The sequence below is a fragment of the Poecilia reticulata genome, linkage group LG20, assembly GCF_000633615.1.
Source record: "Poecilia reticulata strain Guanapo linkage group LG20, Guppy_female_1.0+MT, whole genome shotgun sequence".
Taxonomy (NCBI): domain Eukaryota; kingdom Metazoa; phylum Chordata; class Actinopteri; order Cyprinodontiformes; family Poeciliidae; genus Poecilia; species Poecilia reticulata.
In genome coordinates this window covers 13,727,754-13,745,835 of record NC_024350.1, presented here as the reverse complement: position 1 = coordinate 13,745,835, position 18,082 = coordinate 13,727,754, and the positions used below count along the sequence as shown (strand labels likewise).

The 18,082-nt window shown below is 40.2% G+C and overlaps 1 protein-coding gene across 19 annotated transcripts in view; it reads right to left on the bottom strand.

Moving 5' to 3' along the window:
* eya1 (EYA transcriptional coactivator and phosphatase 1) overlaps positions 1 to 18,082 on the bottom strand; it is a 46,780-nt gene that overhangs the window by 9,282 nt on the left and 19,416 nt on the right. For 13 of the 19 annotated variants that reach the window (XM_008396359.1, XM_008396362.1, XM_017302008.1 and 10 more), the window contains 4 exons: positions 17,771 to 17,957; positions 17,038 to 17,180; positions 16,267 to 16,350; positions 10,874 to 10,963 (listed from right to left, as the gene is read on the bottom strand). In XM_008396359.1, coding sequence (XP_008394581.1) covers positions 10,874 to 10,963; positions 16,267 to 16,350; positions 17,038 to 17,180; positions 17,771 to 17,957 — 504 coding nt within the window. The remainder of the gene's footprint in view (positions 1 to 10,873; positions 10,964 to 16,266; positions 16,351 to 17,037; positions 17,181 to 17,770; positions 17,958 to 18,082) is intronic. The other 6 variants (XM_008396360.1, XM_008396363.1, XM_017302011.1 and 3 more) reach the window with 1 other exon arrangement.

Sequence of the window (18,082 nt, the reverse complement as noted above, 5' to 3'; positions counted from 1 at the left end):
ATCATCATGTTTGAAATGCGAAGTTATCCTGCCTTGAAATTCAGTTCAACACATTGCATGTGTTGCAGAAGTAATGCAAGATAGCTGAACTATTTATTTTTACTAAATGTTAATTTAAAAAAAAATCCTCATGTTAATAGAACAGGAGGTTGAGCAATGTGTTTGTTAATTGTGAAGGATGGGAATTTGTGAAATATTATGTTTTAAATTTGTTTCTGGCAGCTGGCAAATGCTGTATTGACAGAAAGAGTACTAGATGTTACAACGATGCAGTTTATTTTCCAATTTATCTAAAAATCTACAGCCTTTTTAAAGGTAAAGTAACTGCCAAACATCTCAGTTTCACCTGTTTAACATTATGTGAGAAATAGTAATTTCTCATGGAAGTTGATACTTGAGCAAAAGAATGTCCCTGGTTTAAAGTATGAAAAATCCATTTAAATTTTTTGAGTTTTTTAATTAAGTTTCATCCGGTTGTTAAGACACCCAAACACAAAAAGGACTTCCTTGTTTTAGGTCAGTCTAAGCGAGGCCAAATGCTGACGTTATTGCATTCCTCTCTAATGCTCGAGCAGGGTAAGGGTAAGGGCTTTGGACCGTAAACCTTTTTTATTTTACTGGTTCCCCTCTGAACAAATTTTTCATCTCCCTGGATTTGTGGAGAGAGGGAGGGAATAGCGACGTGAGGAGAAACTCAAACCAGCTGTTCTTTAACAGAATTAAAATCTTGACCCCCAACCCCGGCTCTAATGCAGCCATTCTCTCGCCAAGTCTCTCCCAGCAAGCCCTAAGATCCAAAGAGGAAAAGACTTTGACCCTGTGACCCCTAGCCCCTCCTCTCGGGGGTTCTGGCACCCCGATAAGGGAGGGGGGAGCAAGGGTAGAGAGGAGGAAACGGAGGAGCGCAACGGGTAAAATGCTAGGAGTCCGTGGTGACCTCACATGGAGCCAGCACACAGCACCGCGTTCCAGAAGATGGACTGCCAACTAACACTGGCGGGGGCTCATTGCTCTGTTGTTCTAACATGTTTCCACTCGCTTGCAGATTGTTAATAGTTGAAGAAAGCTGTGGTCGGTCCCATCTCGAGCATCTTGAGCAAAAGCTAACCTTGATGTTGTGCGCAATTCCTCGATTGTGAAGGCAAACCAGTTTGTTTAGAAAAAGAAAAACAACTCGTTGAGTTAAGCCCCCAGTAGAGAATGCCTCGAAATACACCCCCCACCCCCCCCCCACCCCCCATTGTGGTGCAAGCGACTGGAATGCTTCTATTATCAAGTAATTACCTGCTGATGAATCAGACACAATCTTCCAACAATCAGCTTCCACCACGTCTTTCACTGCGTTGGTACAGAGCCATTCATTTCCACTCATTTGGCACTGGATCCAAAATTACACGCTGTCTCCTTGTGCCCTGTTGACAATAGCTGCCCATGTTTGTTCTCCCCATGTAATTTGTTTCTTTCAGAGTGTGACAGCCAGCATGGATCAAAACAGATATTTGAGAACAATGTTTTTCTGTGTGTTAATTATAGACCCATTTAAGTTCCTACAGCCAAAAGAATCCCAAACACATACATATGGCTCAGTAATTAGGCCAAACACAGCCGCCATAACTGCAGCCCGATTATGAATGACTTTTTATGGACTCAAAGCTAATAAACACAGCAAACCTCAACAAATGTAAAGCATTTAAGACTCAAAAAGGCCAAGAAAAATATAATAGCTTGAACCTACAACTTGAATGTCTCCTTTCCCCTACTACATTGTTTTTGTATGTTTATAGCATCTTAACTATGAAACAATGCCCGATTAAATGATGGACAGGGTTTTGGGACCTCCAACAAAGAATTTTGTCTGTTTGTGTGCACATGGAAAAAAAAATGGGGGGGAAACTTGCTGGAAGAGTGAGCAAGACTCCAGGAATTACTATTCCCAGCTGGTGCTGGTATAAACCTCTGCACCGGCTCCCTGTGCGGACTGGAAAAGCTAATAGAGGAGGTGGCTGCGGGGAATGTTGTACAGTAACCCTTACACGTACTCATTAGGAGCCACTTCTGACGCCCTCGTAAACACCACAGAGCCATGAATGGTGCTGTAAGAAGCGGATGCAATTGAAAGAAATACTGCTGGGTGGTGAATTTTACTGTTCAGACTATCATTTGGAATTTGACAAATTAGCACCTGGTAGAGAACCTGCAGGTATAATTAATGTTGTAAATTGTAGAGAGAACAAAGTCAGAGTTCCTTTTGTAGCAAGGTGTCCGATGCAGATAAAGTTATTGGAAGAAATGCACAGGTGAGAATTTTGTGGTCAATTTCCATTCAGGTTTTGGAAAGCGTTGTTCAACACAATGATTTTTAACCTTTTCTTATTTCTCATCAGCAACATAAGAGGACTTACGAACCATAGGGAAAACCACCATTCTTCTGACTCTTGTTTTTATTACCATCATACAATGTCCCCAAAGCTTCCATGAACTCCAGTATTTAAATTATCAAATTAAGGCCAACTAGCAGTATGTTCACACAGCAGGAAAATGCAACCCAAATCCATTTCTTCAGGGGTAGGGATCCATATCTGACTTTCTCACTGTAGACTCAATTCCGATCTTTTCACCCAAAAAGAACATAGGATTTGTGCCACTTTCATATGGTGGTACTAAACAGGAGACATAGCTGGTAGTTTTCAAGGCGTCTCAGATTTTAAGTCACTGACGTGAGACATGCATCATAATTCATAATTCTGCATGTTAAATCCGTATTTAAACAATGACTGAAAATTTAAATGATGAACATTAAGAAATTATGAAAAGTCTGTGTCAGAGACGCACATCACATCCCATGGTGCACCATTCCTGGTTATGACTACTCATCCAAATCTCTACAGAAATTGCAGTGCATGCTCCACAAAAAGCCCATCACTGTCATTTCTTTTTATCAGCTTCCTTCATCAAGATCTTCTGACAATACTGTCAACTCTTCAAAATCAATTCACTGACAATAGGATCCATTATTTCTTCCGTAAACAGTGGGCTGCTTTGTGACGTCTATGTTCTTTTGCGGATGCGAGACACTTTGGAGTCGTAAACGGTTCACAGAGAAGGCTGATTGTGGTCACATTATGTAATATGTCTGACCGTGAAAAAAAAAAAAAAAAAAGAGCTTAATTTACACTACAAACATCTTACCAGTGCTGTACCCAGGCAGCCCTTTAAGATTTCACTATTGCACTGATTTTGTAGCAGTAACAATATATATTCCCTGGAATAAAATAACTTTTCTTAACAATTAGATTTCAAAAAGGCTTACAAACATTTCAAAATAGAGCAGCTTTTTTTATTTATTTATTTTTTATTTTAAATCTCGCTCTGGTTGCCTGAATAAACCAAGTGTGTGTCCTCTGACTTCAGTATTCTCTCAATGATACTGAGATATATGTATATATATATAAATAGATAGCAGAGAATGTTCTTCTATCAGTAACAGCATCCACACCAAAAAATGTTGACAGTACTTATGCTTATGTACATTATGTGCGATCAAAATATATTTTTATATAATAGTGGCACATTAGAGGGCAATCTTTTTCAATTTCTTAGAACGTTTTGAATTCCCTTTTATGCTCCTCACCAAGCTCTACAATTATCACTAACTAACGCCAGATGTTCTTACTGTACCAAAGAGTGAAGACCCTCTAACAGAAGCCATTGCTTCTGGTCTATCCAAACACTGAGCAGCTTTATTCATTACATAAGCAACATTATTTTCTTTTATCTATGTTCATTTGACTTTCAAGCAGCTCAAGAAAAAAAAAAAGAAAAAGCCAACAAAAAAAAAAAAATCCCACAAGAACTCAGGATGTTCACTGTCTTCCTTTTTCTATCTCTGTCTTTCCACTGGAGTGCTGAAAGCCTTTCACTGAGGAGGAGGCTATCAGAGCCCTCTTTGTTCTCTCAGCATCTGTCATTAAGCAATCAGCAATGACGGCCAGAGTCTTCCTGTAGCTCTCGGAAGAGCTCAGAGTGGTGACTGGAACAGTCATAGGCACGGAGAAGAAAGACAGGGCAACTTCGCCAAAATACATACAAGGAAGGCCATGTTCATTTTCTTTGAGAGTTGTTTTAACTTCTTGAAGGCGTAGTTCACTCACTGACATACAACGGCGTCAGCTCTTTAGAAATAGCGCCCTCTCTTCCTCTGTTTTCTCTATCAGGTGAGCTGCAGCTTTGTCAGGGTTGGGGTGGGGAGCAGCAGCCGTCATGGCAAAAGGTATTGTGACCCTACAGGCTAATGCCATGTGAACATGGCTCATCAATTGTTCGCAGGTTCTCAATACCGTCACTCTACTGGCAAGAGGCTGTCATCCAGCCCCCCTCCCGCCTCTCCTGCCCCTTGTCTATGACCCCCAGCAACTTCCTTGTCCGTTCCCACCACAGGGACCCCTGTCCAGAGGTGGGTGGAGGAGGGTTGTGATTATCTGGGGGTCAAACACAGGATGTGGGTAACAAAGGGAGAGTTCTTCAAACCCTCTTCATTCCAATCCACAATCTTTGCTTGAACAGTCATGGAATTCAAACAGCAGTGCCAAACAAAGCACAGGTACAGAGACGTCTATGCTGGTTTTACAGGAGGGGGAAGAGAAATCCCACAGCTGGGCATGGGGATACGGGGAGGAAAACTGTATTTTAACAAAGTGGGTCTTTGATGCCTTGTTTCTGAGAAGTTGGGAAAAGAACAGCACCCCACGCTTCATAGGTAGGCAGTAAATTAGTTACATCTGATAGATGAGCTGCTGCTCATTATTTCCAAATTTTGGCATTTTACATCCAAACCACACCTCAAGGCAAGCAACACTAAGTGCTATATCAAATCTCAGTCACATCAGCATTTTCTCCTCACAACAGTGAAACAGTTTTTTTTTCCTGCCAAGTAGAGCAAATCTGTGAAAGTTAATGCTCATTTTTCCCATCAAACCCATGTTGAACAGGTGTTCTGTCTCCCGTTTTTTGAGAATATTTTAATATAATTTGTCATCAGACAGTAATGCAATATTTTCTACACACCCTCAGCACTGATTGGCGTGTGGCTGCGAATCGGTGCTACAGAGTGGATGTGAAGTGGAGCGCCGCAGTGTGATGAGTGACAGGGTGGCTTTAAAACCTCCACCTTCTGTCTGTAGTCTTTCCAGAACACATCAGGGGTGCAACCTTGAGACTTGACGGAGGAGTATGACAGAATTCCTGCATCAGTGGCCAGGCAAATACTCAAATGAGTGTTTGGAGTATATCTGAAAGAACATAGCTCCTTGCAAAGATGTTTGTAACCCTTCAGCCTCTTCACATCTCGTCAAATCACAACCAATATTCGGAGACCAACCAACACAAAGAACTGCTTGATTGTAAAGTGAACAAAATAGGAGACACTGTTATTTTAATGTTTTTTTTTCTTGCTAGTAAAAAACATTGGAAAAGCTTATGTACTGTTTTTGGATTCAGAGCAACGCTGGAAGACAAATGTCCATACTATGTTCCAGACTCCTATCTGGTGAAAATCTTAATGATTTAAAAAAGGTATTGGTCTTCATTTTAAAATAAAAATAAATAAGGCTGTGCCGTTTTAAGAGCTTATTGGTAGCTAATCAGTAGAGCAACTTATTATCCAAATTCAAAGAAAAGCATCAGGTTCCACCTTAGGAGGAAAGAAAATCACAGAAAAATAAACCATATGGGAGAACATAATTAAAGCTACCACTCTTATGGCATGGCAAGCACAGGATCTGACTCTTGGCAGTGGGATGTTAAACTAACAGAACGGCTCCAACCTAAGAGGCTCAGGAGGACCATTTCAGCCACGAGGCAAAGGTAACCGTGCATTTCACTGCATCCCTCATTAACAGTCAGCCTCTGGGTGAGAGTGACAGAGGAGGTTTCAGCCCTGCAAATGCGGACTGGGAGCTATAAATGGGAGTCAGCATACAGTGTTACAGGACTGCTACACAGATATGTGTGCGTTTGTGTGGGTGGGTTCACTAGCGTGTGTAAAGTAAGTACATGTCTGCATGTGTGACTTTGCAGCACCACATGTTTTCAGGGCATGTGCTGCAAGTGTTGCACATAGAACATTCTATTTAAAATGTTCCCACCTTTAAAGACCTCTTACCCTCTCCCTCTCTCTCTGAGTGTTTTGCCCCCATGCCCTTTTTTTTCCAGACAGGGAGGGTTGTTTTCTCGGCAGCCCTCGTACCCCACTGAGAGGGGATCACAGGGGGCTCGGTAAGCCAGAACGAGGCCCCCGGTTCCCACATACTGTTCAGCACTGGAGTGCTGGCTGCAGCAACACACCTATAGTAAACCCTCCACCCTCCAATGACCTGAGCAATGGCAGAGCTGTCAGTCTTCCCAGCAAACTCAACCTCAGTGGGCTTCATTATAAACATCACTTCAGACCATCAGTTAACTCCAACGTGTCACAGATTTTCCAGTTTAGGTGATTTTAATAGATTTCACAATGTGGACAATAAATCCTCTTAAGAATCCCCTCAAATAAATCAGTTACATGTACATAGAGGCAATTACAGCTTTGTGCAAAAGTATTAATGCTGCTTTCGTCCCAATTTGTTCACATTACTGTAGCTGTCAGTGAATCCCAGACCTTTGGTAATTATTTAAAGCCATTTCTGAAATCTTTGGGCTTGGTCTTCATGAAGCTTTCCTTTTTTGTGTCTCAGGCCTCCAGAAAATGTATTTATAGTGGAATTAAACTATATGCAGGTAGTCTCTATTTTCTATTCAGGTGATTTCTGAGGGTGACTATATTTTATTTAGTGGTATTAGAGTAAATGGGATTGAATTCATATTAACGTCACGCTTTTAAGGTTTACATAAAAACAAATGAAAAAATTTAAAACCAAGTATAATTTTCCCTCCACTCCAAAGTTATATGGTACGATCTGTTGTTCTGTCGCATAACATGATAAAATATGTGGTTGTAACATGACAGAATAAAAAAAAGATAAAGTAGAACAAATAATTTTATAAGACACTGTAATTACATAATTCATATTAATTTAGCATTATTATGATTTTGTAAAAAAAAAATTTGATAGATCATTTTTCAAAGCAATTTGCTTTGCTCATCTATGATGCAAACCTTGATGTTGTAAAAATAATACAGAGGGAATCACATCAGTGAGGATCATACTGCCTTCAATTACTTTTCTCATGGCTTCACTGAGAGCATTTCTGATGGTAAAAAGGCCCCCCAAAACAATTATGCTGATCATATAATACTACACCCGTCCTTTAAAGGGCTGAGCGGTAAACGGTTTGTGTCAGACAATCAATAAGAGATCTGCAGGGGAATGTGCAGAATTTTTAGGAGTCTTTATTAGGAGTCTTTTGGTGAAGCTGTGGTATTTCTAAGACTCACCTTAAAAAAAAAAAGCAACCTAAAAAAAGTGTGCCGATCCAGAAAAAGTCTGAAGAAAATAGAGGGAGAGAGAAAGAGAGACATAAAGGTGAAACTGATCCCTGTTGACCCCTTCGGCATGCCCTCTTTCTTTTTATGACTTTCCCCCGAATCATCACTCACCAGCTCTATCAACACGGGCTGGCCTCCACTCACACACATCCACACTTGAACACACGTAGAACATTAGCTAATATTGTGCCTTTGTGGTCTCAGCAGACCGGGGACGTTTTTATGCTTTAAGGTAACGGTAAAAAAAAAAAAAAAAGGCTCCAGAAAAATTTAAAGCTATAATTTATCTTTAAAAAATATTGCAAAATTCAAACTGTGTGCAAAATTTAAGAACCTTATCTGATGTCTTTGTGCAAAGGCTGGCAGTGTTAAAACTTGGAAGCACCATTCAAACACTATTTGGCCACTAACTCTGCACCTGTGTCCCTGCACAGCCTCTGGGGTCTCCCTTTATGGCTTAGACTAAATTAGATGGACCAAATGCATTTCTGCACATGCTTAAATACATAACTGCTGCTGGCTGCGGTATTTATAGTGCCACTCTATTTAGTTCTGTTTGAGATGGTGGACTGTAAATCAGGAAAGAGGAAACACAACTGGTAAGGCATTGCTGAGAACTGGTAATTAACACTCAGATAGACTGGGCTCAGTTTAGGAGAGAGGATGAATATGCCTTTGAGAGAATGTCACCCCGTCTCTGGCATGATTATTAATGACAATCAGTGCAGCGTCTGTAGAGTTTGGTCATCCTGGAACGCGTTCCTTGAACTGACCACAGCGTTTTCAGTCATCACAGTTTAAAGTGGAAAAAACGCTGAATCTTTAAAGTGTCAAAACAAAATCTAACAGTTTTGTTCCTGAGAAAGAGCAGAAGAAATACACATGCGGGATTTTCAAATAATTTTTAAGTAGTCTGAGCTGCCAATTCATCTATGAGCACATGAAAAGAAATCAAAACACGGGACAGATGTTGAGCAAAACCACATTTAAGAGTTGTCACAAACTGCCTTTTTTTTTTTTCAAATGATTGGGGCACATCTATTAAATAAAGTGCAGCTAGATGGATTCTACACAGCCACAGCATAAGGAAATATTTAACCCGCCAATTGGAGCCAATTAACTTTGATCACAATGACTGCATTTGGAATCTCAGTCACTTGTCCGTCTAAAGGAGTTTGCACATATTTTCCCGTCTCTTGACTCTCTGTTTGAGGAGTTTTCTTTTTATTATTGCAGGACAAGCTTCGAGTAGCAAAGCCGAACACGGTGGTATGAGACTTGGCAAACTGGCTACAGATCTCTTCGCACTTCATTATCAAGGAAAACATTTACTCTTTTGTGATGTGAGAAGTAAGCAGGACAATCAGGAAAAGAGGGGAGTCAATGTGATAAGACGGAAGAAGATAAAATTAAGACAATTCTAAAGCAACAAAAGTAGAATCAATTACTGCTAAATTATGTATGCAAAATGATAACGGACAGGTGCAGGGACAATGTTCAGATAACATGTGTATCCACATTTCAACAAATGCAACATACCGTGCACATTTCTATTAAATAAATTTCAGATATCCAACACAGAAATTACAGAGCCTTGCAAAAGAACTCAGTGCAATTTTTTTTTTACTTTTTACATTTCATCAACTTAAAACTACACACTTCATTGTATTTTTCTGGGATGTTATGTGACAAACAAACATAAAATTACAATTCATTGTGAGGGAATAGGACTCAATACATGGTTTTCAAAAGAGGTGCACTGATAAACCGACCAGTCGATAAATATGCCCTAATTTTCTTACTTTTGGGAGATCGGTGATGGGTCGATACTTACAAGTAAATCAATTCTTATCCAACGATCTCATCTACCTCGACAAATATCTAAAAATCAACTACTGTCCTCCTTTGCTCTGCGGTGAGAGCGGTTTGACTGACAGACCCACCCACCGGGTTATGACTCCCTATTTGCAGTAAACAATAGTCTCTCCACTGTTACCAACTCAAAAACTTTCTTGCTATATTGAACAGCATTTCAGACAAAAAAATCAGTATCAACCAAAATCATAATCAACAGGTGCACCCTTAGTTTTCAAAAGTTTTAACTAATAAAAATCGTATAAGTATGCTTAGCTTATAGTCAGTGCAACTGCACTCTACTACTCTTATACTCTTGCAGTGTATCTCTCTTCCTATCAACTCTGACTAGCTTCACTGTCCCTACTGAAAATAAACATCACCACAGGAAGATACTGATACCATAATGTGTTTAAGGAGTTGTGCTGTGTTAGCAGACTACCACACAGCATTTTGCATGTAGTCCAAACTGTTTAATAGTATTCTTTTCTGACCAAAGCACCTTCTTGCTGTTTCATATTTTCCCCTATATGGTTTGTGGGAAACCATAAAATGTTCTTCTTCAATAACTTCTTCTCAACACAGGCTCTCTTCTTGATACTCTTGACACTTTATTAATGCCTGATTTGAATATTGCATCACTAACAGTTATCCTGTACACATATTGTCACATCTGAGCTTTGAATTTCTGCAGCTCTTGCAGAGTTACCTTCTTCAGATTGCTCTCCTTGCCCAGATCGTCAGTTTACGTGGAAAGTCACATCTTGGGAGGTTTGCGGTTTTGTATTTTTAAAGATTAGGATATTGTTTCATAACCTAAGTCAGCTTTACACTTTTCCACAACTGTCCCTGACCTTTCTGCTGTGTTCTTTGGTCTTCATGATGCTTATTAAAAGATTTGAAAACCATGAATCCATTTCTCCCAACACAATTGCACACTACTTTGTTTTGGTCTACCACATTAATTTCAATTGAAATACCTAGAAGTTTGGAAAGTGAAAAAGTTCAAGATACCTTCCTATCATGACTCATGTATTGATTTTCCCCCAGGGGAAGATCTTACACAACATGAATCAGTGAGGCAAAGACTCCTGAGAGGGATGATGGTAGGGAATTGTGTGCCGTGATGGTGGAGTTTTTGGAGTAGGAGGCCAGTGACACCAAGCACACAGCGTGACACACCGGCAGACAGGAGAGCAACAGAAACACTAGAGCCTGACAAATTGCACTTTCGGCCATTAGAGTGGGAACGGGCTGGAGGTGGGGGCAGGGCTGGAGACCCAGAAGACTGACAGCACATGTGAAATTCATGGTATCCCTTAGGGACTGAGGTTATACTTCACTGCAACGGGGGATAACTGAGAGAAAAGCTCTATGAAATACTGCAGTTGTTGCCTGCATTACTACAATTGGACTTATTTAGCTTCCATTCAGATATGTTTATGCCTCTTACAACCAGTAAAATCAACTCAATGTAAATGGAAGAGATTTGTACATAATCAAACAACAGGAGAGTAAAATAGAACCAAAGAAACTCACCTCTAAGTCGTTAAAGAATAAGTGTGTGTCTGCCAAGTTGAAGATCATTTCTTCCATCCTTAGTCCTAATGATACAGATGTTGGAGGGTCCTTAAACACACAAAAATATCTAAATCAAACAAAGAATTATTAGGCTTGAAGTGTGTTCTGTTGCTTTGTTCAAAAAAGCACATTAGGCAGATCTGGTAAACGCAGTAAGTTACGATTTTCACTCTGAGTCACTCAATTAACACACAATCCCTTTAAATTCCACGGCAGGCTTCTCCCATAAAAGAAGACTTGAAAGTTTCAGCCTCTTTTTTTATGGCCCTCTCAAAAGGACCAGAATAGTCATCAGAAATGCCACAGACTTGAATGAAGGCCATAAAAGCATGTGTCTTTTCAGGAAGGGTGGTTGATTTAGAAGAGCCGAGGTCACAGCCCAAAATCGTAAACAGCCTTGTTCTCCGCATATTTGTGCTAATGCATCATTTGACTATATGTGTAGGTGATATAACTCTGTTTGCTTAAACATTTCACAGATTGGAGGTTCCAAGTACGGCAGAGAAAATAAGCTGAACACAAAATACAAACTTCAAGAATTTTCATTTTAATTCATTAAGTTATGACATGTCAGTAATCTGTTTATTGCTGTAACGGCAAAATGATCCCACCACCTGTGAGGTAAGACCTTTTAAAGGTTTACCTAAATAGTTATTGAAACTGCGACAACGTGAGCATCTTTATTTTTAAAAAGATCATTTATTTTTAGAGATTGACATGGGAAAAAAAGAATGACTTCAAAGATGTGCTTCTTATTCAAACCATGTTTTTGTCTTAACGCTGTAATCAGCAAATTGTCTTTAGTAAGTAAAGGATGAAGGAAGACAATAGCTGTCTTCCCAGGCAGCTGGATGAGATCTGCCTTTAAGTCGGGCCAGGCAGGACCAGAAGCAGGGATTACCGAGTTAAACCACCAAAAGACACACCTGAGCTCTCCGCTGATTAGCTGTCACACCCCACAATCCTTATGTTTTCACTAAAATGACAGAGTGCAAACCACACAAGTAGAGCTCAATCCTCCACTTCTCCGGGCTTTCTCCTTCCTCTCAGCCTCCCAGTTTGAATCAATCTTTCAGTAGGAATTCATCAAAAACAATTACCCCCCTCCTTACATCAACAAGCTACCTCCCTCTTCCCAACGTCTGCCGCTGCTGGGAGATTTAGCGTTACGAACGGGATCGGTGGGAAAAGGCGATCCTCTCTGGCGCAAGTGAATCCTTTCCAATTAAATCTAAACAATCAGTCAGTGAGGGAGTTAAGCATACAAGCAGGCCAGAAGGCCAAAGTGCTGCTGCTGTCACTGCTGCAGGACCACCTGTCCTGAGATGTCACTGCCTCCAGGGGGGTGCCAACATCCACCCCCACTCCCTCCAAACCCCTTAGCAATAACACCACCCCCACCCACACACATCCACTCTTACCCACTTTGAGCCTGAGCTCTAGCCTGCCCAATAGCAGCACAGCTGGCCTCAGCCATCAGCTTTATGGGGGTGAGTGTCTTGATGCCAATTAAAGGGCTGATAAAAAGAGCAGTCTGTTTATGTGTGCATGTGGGAGGGAGGGGAAGAGTTAGAGAGTGGCTACGAGGTCACAGTGAGTAAGAGAAAGTGTGCATGTCGACTTGCTCAGATACTCATCCATTTATAGTAAGTGCAGAGCAGCAAAGAGAAAAAAAAACTGCTTTGTAACTTTTTTTGTGTGTTACACCCCTAAGATATCAGTCAGTCAAATAAATCTGACTGACGGATACGGAGGAGGACAAAGAGGGAAAAGGCAGGTTGATGAAGCAAAGTGGTGGTTGGGAGTAGAGATGCACCAAGAAATCATCGGTTGACTAAAATCTGACCCACTTCTTGTTAGTTTGTAGGTTGGTTGTATGTTAAAAATCTGTAAAAATAACCATTGTAGTAAATGTTACTAGACTACTCCACCAACAGTAGTCTTCTACTGAGTAAATTCAAAGCTAGCTATTTTCAGTGACTTTAAAAGCTATTTCTACAAGATAGCTTATTCGAGCTTCAAAGAACAAGAACCACGTTTCCATCTAGGTCGATTGGGGACAAGGACTCAGATCTTTCCAATAACTCTTAAAAAAAGCAACTGGCACTAAATCTAACCACTTTTGCTGGTGTTATTAGGGACTTTTTGAGACTCACACATGAAAGCATGTGTAATTTTTAGTAGAACACGCACCACGCCTTGCCTCATTAATTTAGAAACATCAATTGGCACATCTAAAACACGTCAGATGTGTTGTGCTAAAGTGCGCAAAAGCAGATCAGATTTCTGGACGTCTAGTGTGTCTTGTTTCATAGTATAAAATAATAAAATAATATATTTTAAAGTGCATCTGATGTCACCCTGGTGCGTCAGATACACTACTGTTATTAATGGGCAGTGGGGGCTGCAGTGGGTCCCACTACATCCTAAAGAGCTCACAGGCAGCCCAGTCCTTGTGAAGCTGTACATCCCAGCTGGTATCAGAAATGAGATGTTCACCTCCCCAAGTCTAGGCTACAAATAAATCAAGGTTGCCTTTGATACTTTTTTCTATTGGCCCTGTTTGGTCAGTTTATTTTATATAGATTGCATAGAGAAAAAAAAAAGATAAGGATGTTCATGTTTACTGTGAATTGTCTCGGTTCCTGATCATGAGAGTTAAAATCAAACAAGGCTTAGCTGAAAATAAGAGCTAAAAGCCTAAATAAAAACACAAAATTAAAATCTAAAGTAACTCAACCGGAGTGAATCGTTTGGCCCTTTCTACTTTTCCTAGCTCAGACGAAGAAGGTTTTTAACTGTGACATAAAAGGACATCTAATATGAAGGTCTAAATACATTTAGTCTTTTTTTTCTCACGTTTGCTTTCCATGATTTGATTTGAGTATCCTAAAACATCCATTACAATTATGTGCTAATGGTTAATTGTGGAAATAGCTGATTATTTTATTTAGCGGCTTCTAGTAACCTACAGGACAGCTAATATCTACTTTGCTTAGAAATTAGGATTGATAATGTCAACAGACTTTTGGAGGTCTTAGCGTTCAGTCAAAGGAAGGCAAACAGAAAATGTGCTTTTAGTATTCTTGGTTGCAATAACTGCCAATATAAGATGTCATAATCATTTTGTCTTTGTTTTACATTCATAAAACCAGTTGAACCCTGATGAAAAAAGCGAAAAAGTGACTAAACTGTGTTTGAAGGAGAAAAAGAGGGAACAAAAGGGAAAACAGGGAGTGAGAGAGGGGCTTTAGTGGTTGTCACATCCCATATGAGCTCTGATGGAATGGGCCCTTATGGAGTTAGGAGTGTTTCCTGTTTCAGAGGAGCCCATTGGAGAACCCTATGGGTCTTTGCGTGTCTGTTCGTGTGTTTGCGTGTGTGTGTGTGTGTTTGGTGTGAGCGCCCCTCATCATGGAGCCAAAGCTCCTGAGCTTTAGGTCTCCCTTTACCCAGCATGCAGGCCTGAGAATAAAGTAAATAAACAGTGGAGGGTCGTGGGGCAGTCCTCCTTCACCCCAGAAACAAAACACTGCCCCCATCAAACACCCCCTCAATACCAGAACAAAGGCATAGAGCACTGGCTGCAGACACTAAGCTTTCTGACACTTGAGTAGTAATATTTCACATCTTGACTTCAAAACCAGTCAAACTCATAGCCAAAACAGGTGACAATTTGAGATGGTGCACACAGGCTAAAACACATCAAATTTGGATGTATTGATGACTTTACCATAAGCAATATCTCTATTAGTGTTCTACATGTACAAGGAAAAAGCAGAGAGATAACCTGTGACCTTAACAAAACCATGAGAATATAATTCTGCCTTATTTCCCAAATAGTTTGTTTTGAAAGTTTAAATTTAGAGGAGCAATTTAAATGAAACAACAAATAGCAAAGCCTGGAAAAGCAAATTCTTTATCTTATGAGAATACACATTGACCTGGGTAAGAAAATGACCTTCTTCTTCAACAATAAATAGAGAGGCACCAAAATAAAATCAGTTCCTGACCAAAATATGATAAATTTTATCCTGATCAGCCTGACTGGTCACTGGGCATTTGGAAAATCAAAATTCTGCTTCATTCCCCCCCAAATTGGTGAACATACTGTCAAGAAAAGTCAGTGTTGGCAAATTTTCAGATGTAGTGAGGAGTATAAAATGAAGTCATTGGAAACACTGAATGTATTTTCTAGGATACGTCAAGGCAATGTCTGTGGTTCATTTAGGCTGTCAGAATAAAAGAGAACAAAACTTGTATGCAGATTTTGCATAAACCTAGTGAGTTAACTTGAATTAATTCAAAATCCAGAAAGCTGATGAGCAGTCAATAACTGAAAATTACTTTTCTTTGGCCTAAGTCCAGATTTAGGTAGGAAAGGGTCCTAAAATAATTTATGTCAAACATATTTTTCCACTCAATAAAAAGAAGACCTATTCATAAGTCTTTCTAATCTGAATAAAAAACCCTCCCTTCCAACACTCAGGTCTTCTTTGCTCCCGCGTCATAACTGCTAACCATGCTAATTGCAAATAAATATGCTAGAGAGTTTAAAAAGTCAAAATTGTAAGTGTTTTGCCCTTGTTTAAAATTCTGTTTGATATTGTCAGATGTCTTATATACTTCATGTTTGTTAGTCAGATTTGCTCTTAATCAAAATAACTCTGCTCACAAGAGAATGGCCCCCAAAATATTTGAATGCTGATCTAATATCTTTTTATGTTATAATTCCTAAAGAGGAAATAGAATTGACAAAAAAATAAATAAAAATCTGCATCTGAATTATAAAATTTGGAGCTCAAACAACACAATATTAATTAATACATTTCTAATAATAGATTTGTTAGGATTTATCATCCTGAATGTTGAAATAAGCCACGTTTAAGATAATCTCTCCATTTAAATTTGAATGAAAGCCGTTTGTTGGACTCAGCCTGGTACGGTCTCCAGGGAGATCCTTGCCTGAAAGGAACGGATTGAGCAGCACTTAATTAAACTAACAATGTGGCATTTCTGAAGAAGAAAGAAACACTCGAGATGTGTCAAGAGACAGTCAGAGTGCAACTGTTACGAGCTCCTACAACCAAGCCCTGACCAGCCATGCATAGCTCCAACAGCTGCAAAGAGCAGTCAAATACTTGCCAGGCCTCGTTGGACGTATTAAAAAAAGAAACAATTATCTGTACATTCAGTTCCACTCTGTCGTCTTACTACTACCAAAAGTGAACTCTACCCGCTGCTCAATGGTCATTACCACTTGCTGGATCTCGTTCTCTCCTTTCAATATTTAAACTTTTTTTGCTGATAAAGTGCACTGCTGCCGCCACCACAGACTTGATGTCACTCACCCGTCCATATCTGTTGGCATAAGACCCCGTGAGCAAGGAATGGAAAACTATGATTGTTTCATCCAGGTCCCAGATGAAAACTCGCTGGAGAGATGGCATCATGAAGCGGGGTGTGGGGTTGGGAGAAAGACACAAAGAAAAAAAAAATAGAGAGAAAAGAAACAAAATCAATGGTGCACTCTGTAGGGTTGCAAGGTGATCCTGCTGGTCAATAGGCCAGGAGCGTGTATTTGCGTGCCACAGGGACCGGGATCCATTTGCTTGGACTGGTCACCGCAACACTTCTCTCATCACCCCGCTACACACATTCCACCCTGTTACCCTTTACATTAGCTTAATCAATACTGACAAACTAATTAACTAGATATGTTAACACGCCATGATGTCAGCGCTATAATAGCAGCTATTATCCTTATTCAAATTAATAAGGTATTAATGAGATAATTCTGAGTTTATTTTGACATATGGTTCCCATCAGGTAGTAAGCAGCTCAGAGACTACAACATATATTCTCTTCACTGAGTGATGACTTATCGAATTACAAAGCCTTATTGTTTATTTACAAGTTATACACATGAACTTTATATATGATATGCGTTGAGTCATATATTCCGCAATGCTTTTAATAATTTATTGGTAGTTAAGGAACACAGCGTTAAGATTTAATGCCCATCAAGAGTTTAAGTGGCAGCCATAAAGTAAGTGGATTAACGTCTATGCACTTCAGACAGGGCGAGGCCGTCTGTCGCCAAGGTAGCGGGCTCATCCTACCTCAAGGTCAGAGTCGGGCGGTGGTGATGGGTTGTTGTTCCTTCTTCCACGGCCACGTGACTTTCCATCCGAGGCCCGGCGCAATCGATCCGAATCTGAATCTTTAATGGGGGTTGATGGACTGTGGATGGTGCTGTACTCTGCTGAAAGGAAGGAAAGGCCGAGGAAGGAGATTATAAAAGGGAGCACATCAAAGATCAGCTGGTATTCGCTCTTAGAAAAGATGTCTGATTGACCATTTGTCTTTATGCAGGACAGACTGCATCCTGCGTGAGACATTTTTCAGAAAGAACTGATTTAGAAAAAGCAGATAACATATGATAATTCGGTTACGGAACAGAAAAGCTATTGTGCACTGGTCTGATTAAATAAACAAGAGGTAACGGAGTGCAGAACAAAAAGACATTGAAGGGGCTTCTTTTATCTTAATTGGATGAGTGCGTGAAACGATGTTAAGTTAAAGCTGGCTGTCGTCTGTGTTGTTTGCTGACAATTTCAAGTGCAGTCAAAAAATCTGGAGTGACTGGCACAGATGCAATCTTAATTGCCAGGTCATGCATTAATGTCACATGAAATTACAATGAATTCCACATCTGATTTCAGTTTAGATTCTTTGCTTTCCCTTTTTTATGCCACAAAAATGCCTTCTCTATTTCCTAAAATGTAACGTTTAGTACCGCTATTTCAATCCTATTCTTGGCACCGTTCAGCCTGAATCGGGAATGATTCTTACCTGCAGGGTTGTCTGTGAGGGCTTGACTGGTGATACCAGCGGGAGGCTCCTGGAGAGTGTATGTGGTGGTGGTGGAAGGCGTGCTGGGGCTGGTGTTATTACTTGTCATGTAGGGCGAGGTATACGGGGAACTGTTGTAATACTGAGTATACTGGCCCTGGCCAAAGCCTGGATATCCGGGGTAGTCCTGTGGAGCAAGACAATAGAGGAATGAGAAAGTTTAAATCTGGATTTGGACAAAAGTGAATGTGAGATGAAAGTTCAGGCTCTTCTTTCTTGGCATTCTAAGTATTTTGTAAAATAGATTTGAGT